Source organism: Mercenaria mercenaria, chromosome 13 (genome assembly GCF_021730395.1).
Source record: "Mercenaria mercenaria strain notata chromosome 13, MADL_Memer_1, whole genome shotgun sequence".
NCBI classification, from domain to species: Eukaryota; Metazoa; Mollusca; class Bivalvia; order Venerida; family Veneridae; genus Mercenaria; species Mercenaria mercenaria.
In genome coordinates this window covers 60,734,567-60,759,597 of record NC_069373.1, presented here as the reverse complement: position 1 = coordinate 60,759,597, position 25,031 = coordinate 60,734,567, and the positions used below count along the sequence as shown (strand labels likewise).

Below are 25,031 nucleotides of genomic sequence, written 5' to 3'. Positions count from 1 at the left end.
TCTTACAAAACATAGGCCTTTCATCTTTAATTTGAAACACGTAATAAACTGCGGCTACTTAACACAATTTTTGAAAAGTTAATTATTTTGAAAATATTGTAGACCAGAAATAGGTATTTTGAAGGATATGAGTACAGAAGAAAAAAATAACCTTATTTCATGAAATGTATTATTCCTCCGCGACAACCATTCCATCCTGGTTCTTTTAAAATCGCCCGGACGAAAACAAAGCTTGCTGTGATACCCACGTGTTTTCAAATGTAATTGACAACCCCATACGTCAAAATGTTTCTGTCATTTTTAAAACTGAAAATGTAAAGCTTTTATCATAGTGACATGTTACCTGCCTGAAGCAACATAATGCAATTTATAAATTCAAAATGGCGTTTCTGTGTATGGATTTCCTACTTTTTTAGAAGGCAGTGGCTACGATTACGGTACCGTAATCCTAGCCTCCGGTTCTAGGATTACGGAAGTTCCGTAATCCTAGACAACCCTATGAGGATAGGCTAGGATTACGGAAGTATCTTAAGAGGCATAAAGTATATGTTAGGACACGCATAAATGATGTTGTAAACTTACTTATTTCACTTAGTTTTTCATGCCTGCCTTATTATTTCGTGTTTTCTATCCGCCGTTTTGGGGTAGTATAATCTTAATGGCGGCGCGCGGAAATATATTAGAAATATGAGTGTCAAAGTTATAAATTTAAAGAAAAATTCTATACTTTGAATTTTATGATTTATAACCATATTGTATGTTATTAAAGACCATTTTTGTTGACTTGATGAAAAAAATGCAGGTATATACGAAACATAGATAATTCTATATCTCCGCGCACCGCCATTAAGATTATACTAACCCAAAACGGCCGATCGATAGCACGAAATATAAGTGAAATTAAGTGAAATGAGTAAGTTTACAATGTCATTTATGCATGTCCTAACATAAATTTGATGCCTCTTAAAATACTTCCGTAATCTTAGCCTATCCTCATAGGGTTGTCTAGAAATACGGAACTTCCGTAATCCTAGAACCGGAGGCTAGGATTACGGTACCGTAATCGTAGCCACTGCCTTTTTAGAATGCTAATTGACCACATCATTGTCATTGACACTATAGTCTATAGTACACATGTAATATTTTGTCAAATGTTAAAAAGATTCCTGTCCTAGCTTTAGCAACAGTTTCTTTTGAGATGTCAAGGCACTGGTTGAGTGGGATAGTTGCTCTTTCATCCCAGATGCACAGGCATAAGTTTGCGAAAAGGAGTTTTATTTTACTAATATCAGCATTAATTCTCGGGCAGTACACAGTAGATGTAGATATTGCTTTTTTCGAGACAGTTTTAATAATATTAGTACAGATAACTCGCCAATAGCGGGTCACTATCTAAACTTTTAGCAAATAATGAAGAATATTTAGACTTTCATGATATCTAAACTTACTAACACTTAAAACTATTTCTCGCATTCATATCAATGTTTAATTTATTTGAATCATTCTTTTATGTCTGAAGTTATGATGAAATATTTATACCTGTCCGATTCACCATTAGGGGGTCACTTTTGCCAATAGGGGGTCACCTTGTTTATCATATTTTCTATCCATCTAAAATAGTCTTTTTTGTGACAAAACGTGACTGTGGTATTAGAAATAAACATTTCAAGACAGAATATAATGTGAGACAGTATGTTTACATTTCAAACAGGAGATATTAAGACAAAGAATATAGCATTAGTTTTCACAGTTGTATTTCTATGCATAAGTAGCACCACCTATATCTAAAACTAAACTCAAAATATTGATTCACAGAACCTTATTCATTTATCTAAACTTGCCAGTTCAAACCAGTACAACATCAAATCAACCTTTGATTTGTATTTTTAAGCAAAATAAACAACCTTTTGATTATCCCTGGAATGGGTGATTATCTATTGGCTGAATGGCCGCCTCTGTTTTATGGCACTTTTTTTCATCGAAGTCAATCTAAAATTCATAATCATATAACTCCTATGAAAGTGTGCGTTTCACTCTTCAAAATGGTACCAAATTTGTGTGGTTTTATCTAAAAAAATTGTGAGGTATGCTCAAAAATATTGATTATTCTACTTTGAAGAATTCAAGAGTGCTAAAATCCAAGTCAGGAAACATGGTTGCAAGAGTTATCTACTCATGGAACTTAAACTCATTAGATTAGATCCATCTTCTTTTGTCTATTAATTGCTAAATGATTAGTGTATATAACTGGATACTTAAACATTGTATACTCTAATATGTTTAAAAGAGATTCACATTTTATGTTCAAGTGACCCGCTATTGGCAGTGATTCTCTATTGGCGAGTTGACTGTACAATGTACATGTATACTCATTTATAAATTCTGTTAAGTTTCAATGGAACCTCAAACATCAATATTTTTCCATATTGACATTTAGATTTGATTTAATATCAGTGTGTGATGTCATTTGTGATGTCAGTTTCATGTATCTCGTTGCGTTTAAATGTGTTACTTTACGACGATATTTTCAGTTTCAGTAGAGATCTACTCGGGCTTAATAAGAAGAATTCACTCGTTCTTTCGTGGAATGATATCGCACTGCTAAAGTCACGCAATATTTCCACTGCAGAACTCGTGCATATTTCTCGATACAAATCTAATAACCCGTAATTTTACATCACACACCTAAATAAAGGAAAAAATTTGATGTTAAGGAGGTAGGTTACCTTGTTACCAGGGTAAATTCAAATTAGTTGAACCGCAGCATTTTTTGTATTTCGTGTAATTTGATGTTTTAACTGCTTCAGTCTCAGTTTAGTTTATCTCTGTTCCTTCAAGTACATTTTTATCCAGGTTTGAAGTACATGGCCTCCAAAGGTATTTTATAATTATATTGAAAGAAGAAGGAAAATACGGATATTTAACGCTTTTCAGTGTATTTTGGTTTCATTGTTATCCATAGAAGTCTGCATAATTGATAGTTTTACTAGTATGCGCGTTAGCTTTCTAATTTAAGCTTAAAATGTATATGTCGCGGGGCTCGTGTTTCCATGGTAACACAGTTTCTCTCATTTTTAAACAACTATTTATATGAAAACGTTTTTTCTGCGGCTTCTGTGCCATTCTGTTAATAACCAACATGGAATATTTGGGTAATATTATTAGCAAAATACCGAGCACATTACATGGTACCATATTTTTCTTAAAGTTTAAAGTAACCATAGCAACAGAGATGTTTAATATTTTATATCTTTCTATTTATCGTAATTTCTTATAAAAATATTAAATAAAATTATCTGTCTTGTAAATATAGCTTTAAAAACATCTTATTTGTAACGTAAGTAATATTTCAGTATTATTTGCATTTATTTAAACAAATTTCACAGCTTAAAATACTTACAGGAGTACCCCTTGTCTGACAATTTTTATGGAAAAATCGTTCTGCATGCTGCTATTATTCTCATTGATATTGTTGAAATGAAAATAAAAAGCCGAAGCTGTGTCCCTTAAATAGACCAGTGTTACCACTTCTGAATTTTACATTTAGATATATATGTCACGGACTTTGTTTCCATGGTAACATCAATTCAACTCAAGAAACTACAATTTTTTTCTGAAATTTGAACAAGTATAGAGTTCAGGTTTAGTATACAAGCAACGAATTATCAAGGGAAACTGAAAAATTGATATTAGAAATCAGACTGCCCAAATTTTATTTGAAAATGGCCGTAAAAAGTAACCTTTCATCCAACTATATTCCCAATAACATCAGTTACCATCATCCATTTTCTTACATTCTGCACAACATTTCAATATGACTACATAAAAAGCAAAATATTGATCATTATTCCAGGCGAAAGACTCATAAAAAATATTTCAGCAAATAATGGCCGTTTGAAAATAGTTCAAATAAAGAAAATGCACAGAATAACGTACTTTCAAAATAAAAGCTATAAATTTTGCGCGGTAACTGACACGTAACGTCATGACGTCATTTTAAGGTAACAGTGTTTCGAAGCGTTTCTGCGGCAATTTATTCATCATTTTTGAATTATTAAACCATGAAGCATCAGATCGGAGACAGGTTTATGATTTTTTCCCAGAAGAACGGTTATACAAACACATTTAGTTTGTCGTAAATGTCGTCGTAAATCGTCATGTTAACTTCCGGTTGGGCATGCGCACATACAAATATCAAGGTAACCTACCTCCTTAAATGAAAAATTTGTGACAGTACAAATCTGTGATCTGATGAACTCCTTTTCGCATATGGAAATGCTATGAGAAATGGAGTTATATTTTTTTCTACAAACTGAATATAATGCATTATTTTTAGCTCAGCACAGCATTTTTTCTAAGCCAATCTGATAAAACTGATAATAGTTGGCAGTTGTTATCATCTAGAAGATAGAAATCACTAAAATGTTATATTAAGTCATATTGATTTTCAAACTGTTGCAGCTTTAATATTTAGACTAGTAGTCCATAAACAATTGAGAAAGAAAAGCTTGTCAGTTTAAATGTCAGCTTGCTTAACTATGCATCTTTACTAATTAAATGTTGAACCTAAAACTATAGGAGAAGACTGAGTAAACTAAATATAAAACATTAACTTTAATAAGCTTAACCAGATTAGGTTACCAAAGGTATTCTTATACTTTAGATGAAATACTCCGGTAGTCCAAACAGAAAAGTACATGTATATAAAGTTTTAACTACAAATGTGATGAAATCTTTGCCTCTGAATCCGAAACTTAAGGGACCTACCTCCAGATATAATCTTGAAATTTAGAAAGTCATTTCAGCACACCAGGGCAGTACACAAGATCATGTAATCATTTACATTGTGATTATTTGTCTTTTTTAAATGTAAATGTTTAAACTTTAAACTGCATTAAGTAAAGTTGTCCTTACTTCAGGATGAATGATGGAGATGATGACAGTAACAACAACAGTACAGAATCTCTGGCCACGCCCCCTGTCTCCGTACAGGTAATCACTGATGCCCTCACTACTACAGTAACACAGGAGACACTTTCTGATGCCATAGCTCAAAATGAAGCATTGACAGGTAACTTCCAGACATATGTATTATGGCTTGATAGAAATGATAATATTTTTATTCAGAAATTACATAGCACATCTAAACTCAAAAGTTCACACCTTAAAGTTTGCTGAGATAAGTTGAATGAGATGAAAATATTTATCAAAGTTTATGCTCAAAATTTGTGATATATTCAATAGAATAAAATTTTGCATTTTAGGAAAGTATGTCTTATGATATTTTCCATTGCAGTAAATGAAGTTGATCCCAGCAATCTGGTATCACTGACCTCTACTGACACTGCTACAGATAATGAAGACACCAAAGATGGAAAATTTGTTATCGTAACACCTTCAGGCACAGGTACGTTAACATGTTGCTTTTAAGCATGACTGAAATTTTAGTAACTTTTTAATGGAAGTTTATTTCGGAATGTAGTGTAAGAGAGAGAAACTGCCTTTAACTAATGATCACAAGGCAATAGATCAGCTGGAGGTTACTTCAACCTTCCTTGAGCCCTGCTTGTACTTACAGTAAGAAATCCATGAGTTTGTAATATACACTTTAATACTAAGGTATAGATGATTATGTTACATATGATGATGTTCTGTTAATCTTTACACATAGATGTATCATTTAAACAGAATGTGTATGTTTACAGCCAAGATCTATTATTTAAACAGAATGTGTATGTTTACAGCCACATTGGGTGTTGGAACATTGGAACCATTACCTGAAGTTGATACTGTATCAGGGGAACCAGCCTACAAGAGATACCGCATGCAGGGTGAAGATGGACAGTCATATATCCTCACTATGGCTAGTCAGTTCTTTTTGTTTTTCAGCAAATATTGATTAATTTTATTCTCATGTTTTATAATAATTAAGCGTTAGAGTGATAAAATATTCAGATATTTTTGTTAAAATTTGAGAACAATAAGCCATTTTAATTGAGGTTCAGTGTAACTTCTTTATATCAAACAGTTTTGGAAAGCCAAAATGTGATTTAAGAATTTCATTTAATTGGAAAGAAAAATGTTCATTGGAGAAGAAGTGTCTTCTGGCCTTGGTAGCCTAGTGGTTGAGTGCCTTCTTTGAGTGCATAGTGTCATGGGTTCTCTCCCTGCCCTTGTAATACCAAATAAGTAACAAAAATGGTACTAGTACTTCATCCCTTGGTACTCAGCAATAAGAAGATAGTTCTAGGACTGGTCAGCCCAGTGTCAGTATAATGTACTTTGGGGGTGTATCATGTCATGTGTCTACAGCATGATCGATAGTCCAGTGAGGCAGAACTGTAAAGTTGGGCATTGTGCTCACTGCTACAAGTAGACACAACATTTATATGACTGAAAAAATTGTTGGAAAAGGCGCTAAACCCCAACACAAACACAGTCCAAAAGTGCCTGTAACAGAGGTTATGCTGTAGATTTCGGACTTGTTCATTATTTTTAACAACTATATTGCAGGGACGTAGTCTGAAGCTGAATACACTAGGGCATATAAGATATTATCTCTTGGAAAAAAAATTATAAATTATTTTTTTTTACTAGCTTCTCAGCATTGTTATAGAAAGTTGCAGCTTTGTGATTGTAGGTCTATAAATAGAAAGGAGGTTTCTCTTTTTAAGTGTTCTTTAATGCTGGTAAATGAAATCATTTAATTGATCATTATTATTTTTATTAGCTGTTAATTAGAATTATATTAATATTTTGTCATTTATGTTTGTTAACTGAATTTAGCTGATCCACCTGAAAATAGTACAGACACGAAGCAGTTTAGTGAACATCAGTATCAGGCGAAACAGGTAAGGAAATTGATACGCAACACAGCAATGTACTTTATGATAAATTCAAACTGAGAGCGTAAACATTGGTGCAGAGGTTTAAGTTTGTAATTCAGTCATGAACGAAGACTGAGAATATGGCCAGAGGCATGACTACTTATTCAGACTTTGTCTTGCCCTTGTGTTGTATGAATGTCAATGGTTAACCTTTATGTCTGCCAAAATTTGTCAGGGAGACATGTTTTTAGTCCGGTCTTCTATCTTTATTTTCTTTTTATCTCCTGGAAGGATTTTCATGAATTTGCAAACATAGAGAGCAATGTTTGAAAACTTTGTGAAAATTTGTGATAAATCAGGTTTTTCAGTATTGTACAAATACCTTATTTAACAAAAGCTCATACAATAATAGTAAGCCATAGTGATTCTTCAGATTTAGAGTGGCCATGCTTATTACTGTATAATAAAGTTAAACTAAAACTTCAATATCCTGTTTATAATAACAGGCAGAACTTACAAGTGAAACAGCTGCAGCAAGGAACTTGGAAAAACGTAACCAGTTGTTGAAGTCGGATATCTCCCAGGCATGGTTCACTACACGTGATGATAAATATATCTTACAAAGCTCCGGTACATGTTTTTAACATCAAGCATTTAGTAATGTATATTAAAGACTTGAGTATAGGTTGTATTAGGTTAAAGGTAGTAACAAATATCTGATGCATTGGAAAATAATTGTATTTATTCGAGATATTGCTAAAAAACTAAACTATTTTTTGACATGGGTGAAAAAAGTTTTTGTCATGAATTGATAATGGATTAAGTGTACCGGTAATACACCTTTGTCAGAAAAAGTTCATTACTCCCAGTAGAGGACAATCATAGAAATGAGGACATAACTTTTGTCTATACAGAATATGGCAAATTGTATCAAGTAACAGAGTAAGTCTCCGTACAACTTTTTTAAAAAGTTTCATAAATTACTAACAAAATTTACAATTATGCTTCGACTGATTTTCCTAGAGGCACTGTTGTTATTGGAAAGGGATAACAGGTTAGTACATTATATATTTTAGGGGCCACTTGGAAGCAGGGACAGTGGACAAAAGATGAAATAGAACTCTTACAAATGAATATTTCAGACTACTGTAGGGTATGTTTAGAGTTGTTTTCACATATAGAATATATTTTTTTCTGCCCCTCACCATGCCTATACGCTTGAAAGTTTCATTTCAGAATCATAATAGAAATGCAACAGCATTTGATGTTTCTAGAGATTATAATTTTATATAAACATATTCAAATTAATTACACTAATACTTATAAAGGTCAAGTCAGAATATTTTGGAACACTTTTGAATGTGTATATTTGCATGAAAAGAGTGCTATGTGAATGTGATATGAAAATGATTTGCTAATTGTTAAGGCGTAAAAAAAATTGTTTGTTTCCGGTATCCCGACCTACCCTAAATTTTGGCTTGACCCTAAATGTTTTTATGGCCTTGGAGAATATTTTTTCCAACGTTTTAACAAAAAGTTGTAAAACTGCTCTTTTTAGCTCACCTGAGCACGAAGTGCTCAAAGGTGAGCTTTAGTGATCACCCTGTGTCCGGCGTCCGTCGTCGTCCGTCGTCCGTCCGTCCGTCCGTCGTCAACAATTTGACTGTTAACACTCTAGAGGTCACATTTTTGACCCAATTTTAATGAAACTTGGTCAGAATGTTACCCTCAATAAAATCTTGGACGAGTTCGATATTGGGTCATCTGGGGTCAAAAACTAGGTCATCAGGTCAAATCAAAGGAAAAGCTTGTTAACACTCTAGAGGTCACAATTTTGGCCCAATCTTAATGAAACTTGGTCAGGATGTTACCCTCAATAAAATCTTGGACGAGTTCGATATTGGGTCATCTGGGGTAAAAAACTAGGTCACCAGGTCAAATCAAAGAAAAAGCTTGTTAACACTCTAGAGGTCACATTTTTGGCCCAATCTTAATGAAACTTGGTCAGAATGTTACCCTTAATAAAATCTTGGACGAGTTCGATATTTGGTTATCTGGGTTCATAAACTAGGTCACCAGGTCAAATCAAAGGAAAAGCTTGTTAACACTGTAGAAGCCGCATTTATGACTGTATCTTCATGAAACTTGGTCAGATTGTTAATATTGATGATCTTAAGGTCCAGTTTGAATCTGGGTCAATGTAGGATAAAAAAACTAGGTCACCAAGCCAAATCAAATGAAAAGCTAGTTTACACTGTAGAGGCCACATTTATGACCATACCTTAATGAAACTTGGTCAAAATGTTAATCTTGATGATCTATAGCTCAAGTTCAAATCTGGTTAGGTGGGGTCAAAAACTAGGTCACTAGGTCATATCAAAGGAAAAGCTTGTTAACACTCTAGAGGCCACATTTATGACTATATCTTCATGAAACTTAGTCAGAATGTTAAACTTGATGATCTTTAGGGCAATTTTGAATCTGGGTCATGTTGGGTCAAAAACTAGGTCACCAGGTCAAATCAAAGGAAAAGCTAATTAACACTGTAGAGCCACATTTATGACCATATCTTAATGAAACTTGGTCAGAATGTTATACTTGATGATCTTTAGGTCAAGTTTAAACGGGTCAGTGGAGTCAAAAATAGACTCACAATGAATTTTCAAAGGGGAAAGTTGTTTTAACATATAGGAATAATGCCTACATTTATACCTAATTCTTTTCATGAAACTATAGAAATGTAACAGCTTGATGTTTCTAGGTCAATTTAAAATCATATTCAATTATTGGCAAATAATTTAGTAAGGTCAAGTCAGGGAAATAGTTTGAACACTTTTGAAGTGTACATTTATGAAAGAGTGCATTAATTAATGAAATGTCTAAGTTGGGTAAAAATGTTTGTTCGGATGATCTAATTTTGGTCCCCTAATGTTCTATGGTGAGAATACACGGCTTACAATTGGCCCTCTTTTATGCTTTAAACATGGTCAGTGATGTTAGAAATCAACTTACTGATGCTCTAAAGGCATAACCCCCTTATTTGTATTCATTTTTTGACATAAAAAAAATTTCCGAAAAGTCTCAATAAAAAAAAAATTCAAAAATTTTTTTTCCGACCTACCTACCCTAATTTTTTTGAGCATGTTACTGGAAACAAAGACATTTTTTTTAGGCCTAAGGGACACTAGAATAAAGCAAAATATAACTAGGCAGATCTGATTTCAATATGAGATATTTTTTCCAGAGTCACAATATCAGCGACCCTACTGAAATCATATTTGAGATGACCAAAGATGATAGGAAACAGTTTTACCGTACAATAGCGAAGGGTTTGCAGCGCCCCCTCTTCTCTGTGTACAGAAGAGTTACCCGCATGTATGATCAGAAAAATCACATGGGCAAATACAGTTATGATGAAAAAGTCAAGCTGAAAGAGTACGTCTTTACTAATTTACTCTAGTTCATTTAAATACATATTCAAATTTAATAGTAAATCTTGAAATGATATACTGTTGAAATTTTCACATTATTTTTTTTTATTTTGCAAATCAATTGACAACAGAATTATTCTTTTTTAATATATTTTGTTAAGAATTTGTGTGTAACTGTTTGAGGTGTTTATATTTATTAAGATAATGCTGTTTAATATTTAAGAGTGTTTTGAGTTTGCTTTATACAGTGTTTATAAATGTTTAATGAGTGTTTTTAATGTTATGAAGATAGGCACATTTTGGCAAATAGAAGCAAATGTTTTATATTTGTTTTAGATTAAGAGCTAAGCATGGTAATGATTGGGCAACAATAGGACAGGCTCTAGGTCGTAGTGCATCGTCAGTGAAAGACAAATGTCGATTGATGAAGGAGACCTGTAACTCTGGTAAATGGCTACCGGAGGAGGAAAAGCGTTTAACTCAGGCAGTCTATGATCTGACTGGAGGCAGGCCAGGTAAGTTGTTTGCTTGGCATTTTTTTAGGCAGTTGATGACTTGAAAGAAATAAATCTTATTAACTATAGCCATTGAAAGCTTGTAAAAGAAGGTTTATTTTGTGAGTTTCAGTTTAAGGGTTGCATTTTCCTTTGTTAACTATAAAACTTTAACAGAATTGAATAGATTCATTAAAACTTAATTCCCAACAGACTGTTAATATACCCATTTATTTTTTTTATCTTTGAAATTTAAAATTCCAGAAGTTATGTCCCCACAGAGTACCCATAGTGATTTTTAATTGACTGACCAGTGTTCTTACTTCAGCATATCAATATTTTTCCACAGGACTAGGATGGGACAAGAAACAACCCAGTCATACTGTCTAATGGTCTGGGAGAACATATGCTGCTCTGGTGATCAAACTCGCAACTTTTCATGTCATAGTCTTGTTGCTCTACCTTCAGAGCTAACCAGGCTAGCTTCATATTAAGTTCTGAATGCAATAACTGACACAGAGATGAAATGGTTTTATACGTTGCAATTGCTGGTATATTGCTATACACCTGAATAGGGCAAAATGAATGTTGATATGTATTTCAGGTGAAGATATAGTACATGGGTTGTCATGGGCTCTAGTAGCAGAGAAGGTAATCACACGGTCAGAGAAACAGTGTAGGACAAAGTGGCTCAACTACATGAACTGGAAGATGAAAGGTGGTAAAGAATGGACGAGGGAGGAGGATATGAATCTCATTATCAGGTTACCATTTTCACAAAGTTACTGTCAAATCAGTTAATTTTGTTGGCATTTAATTTTGTTGTTTCAGCCAAAATGGCTATTTATGGGGTTGTGTATGCACTGCTTAAAAGATTTTAAATATAAGACAAATTGGAGTTTAAAAAGTTTGTTAGGGTTTATTTTCGTGGATTGATGCAACTGGGAAATCCATGAGAGTTAGTCCCCCACAAATATAAATGATTTACAGTAATCTGAATATCTGTCATGCTGCTGCATCATAATATACAAAACAATGATTAGATAGTAGATACATAAGCATCCATGCTGAAAAAAAATCTCGTTAAGTTTTTCTGAATTCTCAATTTTGATGGTGGAAAAATTTATTGTACAACAAAGGAAAACATTGAGGCTGTATTTTTTAAATGATTTTCATTCAAGATATTGTAAGTACTGTCTTGAAGTGGCATTGTATCTTGCAGAAAGGTTGTCTTAGAATGTGCATTGTAGATTCCAGTTTGGTTGTGTGTAATGTAAGGAATTTATGAATTAGTCATTCTGCTAGAGTTGTGGCCCTTCCTTAATCTGTAACAAAGCCTGTTATAGACAAACATATTTGTATATAGTGTATGACACTGCATTTTGCAGGGTTGCTGGTATGGAAGTAACAGATGACACAGAAATAGATTGGGATGAATTGGCAAGGAACTGGGAGAGGTTAATACTTTTCTTGTCTTGTTCAGTTTAAACACATCTGTTTGACGTAGATTGTTGAGAAAGCTTTTATTTAAATGCTTGGTGGCTGTTTTTCCAATATCTTTGCAAATCATGTCCATGTTCTAACCTAAAAATGGGTTTTTGGAGTTAGTGCTCTTGGATCCAAACTGAAGGTTTAGGATTAACAGACATACTTCCTGTATTCTGTACCATCTTTTTGTCTATAAATATTTTAGCTCCTGTATTGAGGCAGAGATAAAAGTATGTAAACATAAATGAGAAATGTTTTAACTGTTTTAAGTGCTAGATCACCACAGTGGCTAAGAGGAAAATGGTGGTCATTGAAGAGGCACATTCCAGACTACCAAATTCTGCCTTTTAATGGTAAGTAGGCTATTGAGCAAACCATCTTACACAAAACTACTCAAATTCACTTTAAGTTATTCATTTCTTTTAACAATATATTAGAAACATGTAAATAGAGAATATGCATACTTTGATGGTATGAAATGTTGCTCAGTGTGAGCAGTGACGGTCTTAATAAGAAGTAATTGAATCAATAACACTTTCTACCATTCAGATCAAATATTAAAACCGGTAACAAATATTTGAGGTAACAATTATCGAAAATAGGAAATAAGAAAAGTCAATGTATTTCAGAAAATTGCAGCCACAAACAAATTCCTTATGACCATTCTGATTAAGTGAAACTATTGGGGTTAATATTTCACATATTTAGTGAACGTTTCAAAAATTTTATAAGCTCCAAATTTTCTATCTATTGTGTAGAGGCAGCCATGGCTGAGTGGTTAAGGTTGCGTAATTTAAATCACTTGCCCCTCATTGCCAAGGTTTGAAAACCTCAGACTAAGTGTAGAATACTTTTTTATGTAAGGAAGCTGTTCAGCTGACTTGTGGAAGGTCGGCGGTTCTACCCATGTGCCTACCTTTGTCTGAAATAATGTTAGAACGAGCACCTGTAGTCTTTCTCTCCATTTAAAGCTATAATGTTGCCATATAACCTATAATTGTATGGATGTTGATGTTAAACTCAACAAAAACAAAACAAAAAGATATGCTGAGTTGGATGCTGTTTAAATACATTGCATACTAGAGACATTTCTTCATTTTACTCATAAAAAACTTTCTTAAGTTCAGTGCTAATGGACTGTGATCTTGCTTATTGTACATGCTGGTCATTTCAGAATTACTGGAGAGTATGAAAACATTTTACCTACACTATGTACGTATACGAAACTCTGCTAATAGTACTGCCAGGACGAGGAAGATTGTATCTTCAGCTGGCCAGACATTACAGTATGTACCCATTGCACTCAATGGTAAGTCTTTGATAATACTGTAACTATTATAATAGTTTCAGAAAATTTAGAAGAATAAAAGCATCTATTTTTAGCTCACCTGTCACAAAGTGACAAGGTGAGCTTTTGTGATCGCGCGGTGTCTGTCGTCCGTCCGTGCATCCGTAAACTTTTGCTTGTGACCACTCTAGAGGTCACATTTTTCATGGGATCTTTATGAAAGTTGGTCAGAATGTTCATCTTGATGATATCTAGGTCAAGTTCGAAACTGGGTCACGTGCCGTCAAAATCTAGGTCAGTAGGTCTAAAAATAGAAAAACCTTGTGACCTCTCTAGAGGCCATATATTTCACAAGATCTTCATGAAAATTGGTCAGAATGTTCACCTTGATGATATCTAGGTCAAGTTCGAAACTGGGTCACGTGGGGTCAAAAACTAGGTCAGTAGGTCTAAAAATAGAAAAACCTTGTGACCTCTCTAGAGGCCATATTTCTCAATGGATCTTCATGAAAATTGGTCAGAAAGTTCATCTTGATGATATCTAGGTCAAGTTTGAAACTGGGTCACGTGAGGTTAAAAACTAGGTCAGTAGATCTAAAAATAGAAAAACCTTGTGACCTCTCTAGAGGCCATATTTTTCATGAGATCTTCATGAATATTGGTCAGAATGTTTACCTTGATGATATCTAGGTCAAGTTCGAAACTGGGTCACGTAGGGTCAAAAACTAGGTCATTAGGTCTAAAAATAGAAAAACCTTGTGACCTCTCTAGAGGCCATATTTCTCAATGGATCTTCATGAAAATTGGTCAGAATGTTCATCTTGATGATATCTAGGTCAAGTTCGAAACTGGGTTACCTGGGGTTAAAAACTAGGACAGTAGATCTAAAAATAGAAAAAACTTGTGACCTCTCTAGAGGCCATATTTTTCATGAGATCTTCATGAATATTGGTCAGAATGTTCACCTTGATGATATCTAGGTCAAGTTCGAAACTGGGTCATGTGGGGTCAAAATCTAGGTCAGTAGATCTAAAAATAGAAAAACCTTGTGACCTCTCTAGAGGCCATATTTCTCAATGGATCTTCATGAAAATTGGTCAGAATGTTCACCTTGATGATATCTAGGTCAAGTTTGAAACTGGATCACGTGCGGTCAAAAACTAGGTCAGTAGGTCTAAAAATAGGAAAACCTTGTGACCTCTCTAGAGGCGATATTTTTCAATGGATCTTCATGAAAATTGGTCAGAATGTTAACCTTGAAGATATCTAGGTCAAGTTCGAAACTGGGTCACGTGGGGTTAAAAACTAGGTCAGTAGATCTAAAAATAGAAAAACCTTGTGACCTCTCTAGAGGCCATATTTTTCATGAGATCTTCATGAATATTGGTCAGAATGTTCATCTTGATGATATCTAAGTCAAATTCGAAACTGGGTCACGTGGGGTCAAAAACTAGGTCATTAGGTCTAAAAATAGAAAAAACCTTGTGACCTCTCTAGAGGCCATATTTCTCAATGGATCTTCATGAAAATTGGTGAGAATGTTCAGCTTGATGATATCTATTTTTTTTTTTTTTTTTTTTTTTTTTTTAGGTCGAAAAATAGAAAAACCTTGTGACCTCTCTAGAGGCCATATTTTTCACGAGATCTTCATGAAAATTGGTGAGAATGTTCACCTTGATGATATCTAGGTCAAGTTTAAAAGTGGGTCAAGTGCCTTCAAAAACTAGGTCATTAGGTCAAATAATAGAAAAACCTTGTGACCTCTCTAGAGGCCATATTTTTCAATGGATCTTCATGAAAATTGGTCAGAATTTTTTATCTTGATGATATCTAGGTCACATGTGCTCAAAAACTAGGTCACTATGTCAAATAATAGAAATAACGACGTCATACTCAGTTGAACACTGGGTCATGTGGGGATAGGTGAGCGATTCAGGACCATCATGGTCCTCTTGTTCATTATTCATTTCATGAATAAGAAGAAGGATGCATGTCCAACAACCTTATAATCCACTGTTCTGCATCTAGCCAACTCTCATAGTTCAATAAAAAGAGCACAGATCTACAGATCACAGGGTTTTAAGTTTGATCCTTGGGCAAGACATATGCTTCTTAACAATTTGATAATACCGGTATGTGCATAAAGACATTTCATCCCCACCAATGATTTATGCAAAGAATTTGACAGTTTGGAGAACTATCTGCTGTTGCATAACTGAAATTCTGCTTTAAAATGAAACTTTACCAGGAACCAGCAAATTAAAGTTTTATCATGTTTTGCCACATTTATTCCACATTTATTTCATGGATAACTATTTTACATGCTGGAAGAAAATATCTTAAGTTTTATAACTGTATATTTCTCTGATACATATATTTATTTCTGTATCACATTGGATGGGACTCCAGATAATGTCATCATTTACTATATAGAAATTTGAAGTAACATTTTTCTCTCTGTTCACTGTCAGGGTTGTCAACAGTGGATGCTAGTGGTATAGATGAGATGGACTCCAATGTAGCGTATGAAGTTCTTCAAGAGCTTCAGGAGCTTCCAAACAGTGGAGGATCATATATTATAACCCAGTCCGGAGTTAGTCAGTCACTTCAGACATCTCTCTCGGAGCATATCATAGTTCAGACAGTGCCAGCTTCTCAGGTAAATACTGTGGGTTTTTAGTAGCAGCAGAGCCTGCTGTATTCAAAGTTATTCTTCACTGTTTAAAATCTTAGATTTAAAATGAAGACTGGCACATATTCAGATTGTCATAACTTTGTTTACAACAACTAATTCAGCTAAAGAAATTTTGTGGCGCTGTCTATAGCTACAGAATGAATATTCACTCACGCAAAGTTTCATTACTCTCTGTGCTAACTAAGAAAAGAAATTTTAGTATTTTAAAATCAAAGTTTCAGACTTTAAAGGTTGATGAATATGGACTTAGTTTTTTTTTTTCCTTCTGCACGGGCTTCTTTGGCACTGTAGTGGCAAATATGTAGCTTATAAATTAAAGTTGCTGAGTTTGAATCACATTTCTTTCATCGTAGTAGGTTCAAAATACTGCTTGTGATTTAGAATGTATTCATGTTGAGAAAGTTGTTTTACAGAAGATTGTGAACTGATCATTTCTTGAAATAACGTCACTCAAGATCTTCCACCTTTAAGTTGGAGAAGTGTACGTAATACACAGGTTGTGGAGATGTGACTTAGAATTGAGTAACATAAACAATTAACAAACAAACATTCTATATACGGTGGTCTGTACGGTTAGGGAAGTTTGTTTTTAGCTCACCTGTCACAAAGTGACAAGGTGAGCTTTTGTGATCGCGCGGTGTCCGTCGTCCGTCCGTGCGTGCGTGCATGCGTGCGTCAGTCCGTAAACTTTTGCTTGTGACCACTCTAGAGGTCACATTTTTCATGGGATCTTTATGAAAGTTGGTCAGAATGTTCAACTTGATGATATCTAGGTCAAGTTCGAAACTGGGTCACGTGCCGTCAAAAACTAGGTCAGTAGGTCTAAAAATAGAAAAACCTTGTGACCCCTCTAGAGGCCATATATTTCACAAGATCTTCATGAAAATTAGTCAGAACGTTCACCTGGATGATATCTAGGTCAAGTTCGAAACTGGATCACGTGCCGTCAAAAACTAGGTCAGTAGGTCAAATAATAGAAAAACCTTGTGACCTCTCTAAAGGCCATATTTTTCATGGGATCTGTATGAAAGTTGGTCTGAATGTTCATCTTGATGATATCTAGGTCAAGTTCGAAACTGGGTTACGTGCGGTCAAAAACTAGGTCAGTAGGTCTAAAAATAGAAAAACCTGGTGACCTCTCTAGAGGCCATATATTTCATGAGATCTTCATGAAAATTGGTCAGAATGTTCACCTTGATGATATCTAGGTCAAGTTCGAAAGTGGGTCACGTGCCATCAAAAACTAGGTCAGTAGGTCAAATAATAGAAAAACCTTGTGACCTCTCTAGAGGCCATATTTTTCATGGGATCTGTATGAAAGTTGGTCTGAATGTTCATCTTGATGATATCTAGGTCAAGTTCGAAAGTGGGTCACATGCCGTCAAAAACTGGGTCAGTAGGTCAAATAATAGAAAAACCTTGTGACCTCTCTAAAGGCCATATTTTTCATGGGATCTGTATGAAAGTTGGTCTGAATGTTCATCTTGATGATATCTAGTTCAAGTTTGAAACTGGGTCACGTGCGGTCAAAAACTAGGTCAGTAGGTCTAAAAATAGAAAAAACCTTGTGACCTCTCTAGAGGCCATATATATCATGAGATCTTCATGAAAATTGGTCAGAATGTTCACCTTGATGATATCTAGGTCAAGTTTGAAAGTGGGTCACGTGCCATCAAAAACTAGGTCAGTAGGTCAAATAATAGAAAAACCTTGTGACCTCTCTAAAGCCCATATTTTTCATGGGATCTGTATGAAAGTTGGTCTGAATGTTCATCTTGATGACATCTAGGTCAAGTTCGAAAGTGGGTCACATGCCGTCAAAAACTAGGTCAGTAGGTCAAATAATAGAAAAACCTTGTGACCTCTCTAAAGGCCATATTTTTCATGGGATCTATATGAAAGTTGGTCTGAATGTTCATCTTGATGACATCTAGGTCAAGTTCGAAACAGGGTCATGTGCGGTCAAAAACTAGGTCAGTAGGTCTAAAAATAGAAAAACCTTGTGACCTCTCTAGAGGCCATACTTGTGAATGGATCTCCATAAAAATTGGTCAGAATGTTCATCTTGATGATATATAAGTCAAGTTCGAAAGTGGGTCACGTGCCATCAAAAAGTAGATCAGTAGGTCAAATAATGAAAAAACCTTGTGACCTCTCTAGAGGCCATATTTTTCATGGGATCTGTATGAAAGTTGGTCTGAATGTTTATCTTGATGATATATAGGTCAAGTTTGAAACTGGGTCAACTGCGATCAAAAACTAGGTCAGTAGGTCTTGAAATAGAAAAACCTTGTGACCTCTCTAGAGGCCATACCCTTGAATGGATCTTCATGAAAATTGGTCAGAATGTTCACCTTGATGATATCTAGGTCAAGTTTGAAACTGGGTCACGTGCCATAAAAAACTAGGTCAGTAGGTCAAATAATAAAAAAAACCTTGTGACCTCTCTAGAGGCCATACCTTTCATGGGATCTGTATGAAAGTTGGTCTGAATGTTCATCTTGATGATATCTAGGTCAGGTTTGAAACTGGGTCAACTGCGGTCAAAAGTAGGTCAGTAGGTCTAAAATTAGAAAAATCTTTTGACCTCTCTAGAGGCCATATTTTTCAATGGATCTTCATGAAAATTGATCTGAATGTTCACCTTGATGATATCTAGGTCAGTTTCGAAACTGGGTCACGTGCGGTCAAAAACTAGGCCAGTAGGTATAAAAATAGAAAAACCTTGTGACCTCTCTAGAGTCCATATTTTTCATGAGATCTTCATGAAAATTAGTGATAATGTTCACCTTGATATCTAGGTAAAGTTCAAAACAGGGTCACGTACCTTTGAAAACTAGGTCAATAGGTCAAATAATAGAAAAACCTTGTGACCTCTCTAGAGACCATATTTTTCAATGGATCTTCATGAAAATTGGTCAGAATTTTTATCTTGATAATATCTAGGTCAGGTTCAAAACTGGGTCACATGAGCTCAAAAACTAGGTCACTATGTCAAATAATAGAAAAAACGACGTCATACTCAAAACTGGGTCATGTGGGAAGAGGTGAGCGATTCAGGACCATCATGGTCCTCTTGTTTATATTGTTACACGATTGTTTTGGCTTATATTTCCAGATGTCTAACTCGGACCTAGAGTTACCTAATGAGTCTCGTGTTGTTATACGTGTACCATCAGCCTCGGACCTTAGTGAAAATTCACTGGAAACATCAGATCTTGGTACCACTATACAACTCCCTGAAACTATTGATCATGGTCAGCAAGGTAAGAATAGTTCAATACTGTATCTATGCCATTAGAATTTCAATTGTTTTTGTAAACTGACAAAATAGGAAAATTTAGACACTTCCTATAATAAAAGGTTTTAAGGTCTTGAAATATTGCTGTTTTAATGCAGCATTAATGAACTGTGAATTTAAAAGAAACCTTACCGTTATTAGAAAACATTTGTTTAACTTGAAGTCATAGGTGCAAAATGGATAAGTTTCACGCAATTTCTGTTTAATAATTAAAAACTCAGCAAATTTGTATTGATCCTAATTTCTGAGTAAATTCTTTTCTTCTGAATAGGCTAGAAATAGTAATAAAGTAAAACAAATGTCGACTCGAGGGTTGTTTAAACAAAATTTATGGTACAAAGTAAATAAAGAACAAGTAGGTGGGAAAAAAATGAATTGGTAGATAACAGATAGTGATGTTAAATGAATAGTGACAAGAAATGCACTGGCTTTTCTCTATAGGGAGCTACAATCATTTACTTGACTTAAGATTTACTGCACAAATAACAGTTTGTATATTTCAGATTTGGAGAGTCTTACAGAAGAGCATGTTATATCACAACCAGTCTCCCTAGCAGTTGATTCTACATTCCCAACACATGTTAGTGTCATTTTATTCTTTCACAGTTAATTCATATTTCTAGTCATAGTTAATGTAGCTTTGCTTTATGTAAAATTGTATGAGAATAACAGTTTGTTAAATGCATAAAAACAAATTTTATTTTAAAAAATTACTGCAGAAGTTGATTCCAAATTGGAGTTGTAGATTTCCCCCATCTTACCCTAGTAATTTTGATTTCAGGGCCTGGAAGAGGCAGTGATATCTAGTCCTGGTGATGTAGTTATTGATATCAAACAGGAATCCTATTCCCAGTCAGCTAGTAACAACGGTCAACTGATGACTTCCTTTTCAGGTATGAACTTAACATAAGTTACTTGTTGCTTGAAAGAATGCTCCTCATTGTATATTTAAAAATTCCATCAGATGCAGACACCTTGTACATTTTAATTTCATGCTGTGAAAGATAAATAAATGGTAATTAAGGGTATTAACCACTTTCTTAGGTCAAATGTTGGATGTATAAAGTAACAGAAAATTCAGTATAGATAAAATTCAAGTCACAAAAGTACAGGTAATGTAAGTAAAAAGCATTACAAAAGGCAAAAATGTCTTAAAATGCCATTTCCTGTAAAACTATCACCTCCCATAAGTATTTGATGCCATTTCCTTTAGAATTATCACTTCCCACAAGTATCTTATAATAGGAAGAATTAGCAAACCATTATTATGAAGAATTATACAATAATGGCTAATTCGTAACTTGTGACTCTAAGATTATTACTAGTTTATTGTATTATCCATATTCCATTTGACTTAAAACAGCATTTTGTATTACAAAGCCAAAACTTCAAAGAAAGTTTGATAATAAACTTTCAAGTCAAGGGCATATTTTTTTGTCACCAAATCTAGTTTTTTTTTAATTTGGTATATATACATGTCACAAAATTGTGAGTGGTATTGTGTTTAGTCATACTCATAGTGAAGTCAAATGGGTCTTTGATATAGCATTTTGTTTGGACCATAATTATATTCATAAATACTAGTTTTCTGATTTTATGAAAATCATCATCATCATCATATCCTGTGTTTATTTGTCGACTGCTGCGGGTGTCCCAGTAATTAGGGTAGGCAGCAGGTGGCTAGATTGTTTAACACCCAGTCTCTATGCTTCTCTGTCATGTGGGTCAAAGCTGTCAAGGTTGTAAGCCTTCAAGTCCCGCTTGACACATTCCAACCAGGTCTTTTTAGGTCTCCCACGTCCTTTGGAGTTTGGTATGGACATACTCAAGATAGAGTTGATGCATGAGGATGCACGAATGACATGGCCATACCACCTCAGGCGTCTGGTACGAATAGCCTCTGTCACCTCCTGTAACCCCAGCTTTGCGTACAGTGCTGCTATGGGTACGTCGTCATAAGTACAAAAAATATTTATGACAACATTGCTGTGTCCTCCAGGTTAAAAGGTCATGGTCTGGAGGGATCAAAACGTTCTGGTTTGTTGTGTCTTTATTACTCTCACTCCCAATTTTATTTGAACTGGAAAATCAACATTGAGGAATGTAAATTCCAATTTTCAACGTCAACTGAGAAAAAGTCAGAATGAAGGCTATTGTCCAAACCATACCATTGTTACTGGTAACCCTGTCTTTGTCAATGGTACTTTTTTTATGCTTTCTGTTGCAGTAGACACTTAAGACACCATTTACATTATGAATAGTATAGCCTAATTTTGTTTGGTTCACAAGTACAGCTTGTAGCTTACAATTTCAGATCCTATGTTGAATTCGGACAGCATTAGTTTGATGGGCTCAGCTTCCGACGTGGAGACGGAGCTCGTACAGATGTCGTCTTAGATTGAACATTGTCATCTTACATCGTCCTTTGAACATGTATTTCTATCGCACTAATATAAATGGGCATTAGAACTAATGTTTAAGTCCTAGTCTGTATCTGTACGAAGTATAATCTCAAACCCTTCCAGCTTGCTCAGTAGATACAGCACAAGACGATTGTGTGGGTGATTGCTGGGAGAGATAGACGTTCTTCATAAAGATTTGAAAGACATTGTGTCTGGGGTCATTTGCCTTCAACCCAATTTCCTGTGGAGAACAAGTCTCTACTTGTACAGAGTCTAGGAATACTGGATAGTAGAACTGTCTTCTGTTACATTTCTGAAATGAAATTATGTTGAAAAGGCATCTGACTCAAATCAAACAAACTATACAAATTACCTAAATTAGACTGTAAAGTATAGGTTGATGGAAATAAACTGTCTAGTCAGTGCGAAGAAAGGAGACTTGTGTTGTGTGCATTGAGCCATCAGCTGAAAATGATCTGAATATTGTAGTGCTCTTTTTTGCCTTTTTTGTATTAATTAAATGGTAAGAATATGAAAATTTATTTTGTGCTTTTTAGTGAAAATACTAGGAATTGTTGGAGAGCTCTTGTTTCTTGAATAAAGGATTCAGAATACTTCCTTTTGAAGTTAGTATAAACATTGTACACATAAGCAATGTATCGCTAATAATGCAATCTCATTGAGATGCACCGGTATTCCACATTCACTCAAAGAAATATCCTCTATCTAGGGCTACAATACATTTAATTTTTTTTTATACATTTAAACAATTAATGTTAAACTTTGCAGTCATTTATTTATTTAGTTTTTTGCCAGATCAGCTTGAAGCTTTGTGAAGTTTTGAAGAAGAAAATTTGTGACTAAAATGAGTTTAGGACAGTTGCATCTTTATATATTATAAGAAAAGTACACATTTGAGCCGCGCCATGAGAAAACCAACAAAGTGCGTTTGCGACCAGCATGGATCCAGACCAGCCTGCGCAGTCTGATCAGGATCCATGCTGTTCGCTTTCAAAGCCTATTGCAAATAGAGAAACCATTAGCGACCAGCATGGATCCTGACAAGACTGCGCGAATGCGCAGGCTGGTATGGATCCATGCTGGTCGCAAATGCACTATGTTGGTTTTCTCATGGCGCAGCTCATTTTATGTTTAGCAGCATTTACAACATACAGTCATGTACTATATTGTAACACTTTTCTTGTTATGTTCTATAGTTACGGTTATAAAGTTTGTTTAAAGCATCAATCATGATTTCATATTTTATTCAAATGTTTGTTTCATTCTTCATTCATGGGCAGTTGGGGAAAATCTTGCATATGCGTTACCTTGCTATGCTATTTAATTTGATATTATATTTTGGTCTTCTGTACCAGCCATTGTTATTGTATTGTTATCCTGTGTAATATGTGTTCGAGTGATCAAGTTAATAAAATATTTCTGTGATACTCATTTGTTGCTATTGTCAATTAATGCAAAACTAATATTATTAGCTCGTCTGATTTTTGAAAAAATCTACGAGTTATTGTCATCACTTGATCGTTGGTGTTGGTTAAAATTTTTGTTTAGGTCCATCTTTTCTTAAAACTTATGAGCTGCAGCTTTGAAACTTTGCACACTTGTTTATCATCTTGAGTTGACTTAGTAGGCCGAGAACCATAACTCTGAAATGCATTTTGTCAGAATTATGGCCCTTTTTGTACTTAGAAAATTTGAGTTTCTTGGTTAATTTTTTTGTTTAGATCCACCTTTTCTCAAAAGCTATAACAGGTACAGCTTTGAAACTTTGCAGACTTGTTTATTATCATTAGTTGACTGTATAAGACTTTTTTTTAAAGAGTAACGATATATGTTGCAGCTTAGTCCCTCTAGTCATCCTGCAATTCTTGTCCACAGTATTTCTCAGCAGCTACTGGCTCGGATTAAGCGAAACTTCATGGGAAAATGTGCATGCTGTCTTTAAGTTCCTGACCGATGATTTTTCACTGAGTTTTTCCCTTTGATTATTTAACATTAGTATAACATAGCACCATTTCTTGTCTAGAGTTTGCCTCGGCGACCATGTGCTGGAATTCAGCAGAACTTCTTAGGAAGCTTCACTTCAAAAGGAGATGCACATATTTTCATCATCTTACAGTTGGATGTTTTTAGCTCACCTGAGTAATGCTCAGGGTTCATCTGGGGTCGAGAACTAGGTCACCCAGTAAAATCGAAGAATAACTTTGGGAATTCGATAGGCAGGATGTTCATGAAATTTAATGAAAATGTTTGCTTTGATGAAATTTAGCTCCTGTTCAAATATGGGTCACCTTGTCAAATCAAAGAATAACCTTGTGTATGCAATTGGGGCTGCATTTTTTGGTGGATCTTCATGAATTTTAATCAGAATGTTTTTCTTGATGAAAGCTAGGTCGAGTTCAGATATGGGTCATGTTGGGTCAAATCAAAGAATAACCTTGTGTATGCAATAGGGGCTGTATTTTTCAGTGGATCTTCATGAAATTTAATCAGAATGTTTGTCTTGGTGAAAGCTAGGTCGAGTTCAGATATGGGTCATATTGGGTCAACAACTAGGTCACCTGGTCAAATCAAAGAAATACGTTGCCTATGCAAAAGGGGGTCGAATTTTAAGCAAGATATTCATTAAATTTTATCAAACTGTTCTCAGGTGAGCGACCTAGGACCATTTGGTCCTCCTGTTTTAACTGTTATTGGCCTTTGATTATTCAACATTAGTAAACTATAGCGCCAACCTTGTCTGGAGTATTTCTCAGTAACTACTGGCTGGAATTCAGCGAAAATCACTCTCAACAGGAGATGTGCATATTATATTCACGTTCTGGTCGGATTTTTTTTTCAATGAGTTATTGCCATATGAATTTCCGACATATTAAGTAAACTATAGCCGCCATCCTCGTCAAGAGTATTCCTCAGCAACCAGAATGGGAAAAAGTGAAGTATCTAATAGCTAGCACGTATAGTCAGTCCCTCTTAGTTTCAAACAGTCTTTCATTGGACATTTTTTAATATCAGAACACGGGAACAGGGTCTATAGCACCCGTGCTTTAGTTTACGTCACATAGTGATTTGGTATCACATAGGACG

General features: G+C 34.8%; 1 protein-coding gene across 1 annotated transcript; it reads left to right on the top strand.

The window, feature by feature from the left end:
* Positions 1 to 174: 174 nt before the first annotated feature.
* LOC123528574 (cyclin-D-binding Myb-like transcription factor 1) lies at positions 175 to 23,374 on the top strand. The gene is made up of 18 exons (XM_045308391.2): positions 175 to 260; positions 4,920 to 5,071; positions 5,297 to 5,407; positions 5,745 to 5,867; positions 6,787 to 6,851; positions 7,334 to 7,457; positions 7,904 to 7,980; positions 10,072 to 10,262; positions 10,595 to 10,773; positions 11,357 to 11,516; positions 12,141 to 12,209; positions 12,511 to 12,593; positions 13,415 to 13,549; positions 16,000 to 16,187; positions 19,342 to 19,489; positions 20,028 to 20,104; positions 20,306 to 20,417; positions 21,839 to 23,374. Coding segments are annotated over exons 1-18 (2,079 nt in total). The 5' UTR covers positions 175 to 258; the 3' UTR covers positions 21,922 to 23,374.
* The last annotated feature ends 1,657 nt before the right edge of the window (positions 23,375 to 25,031 follow it).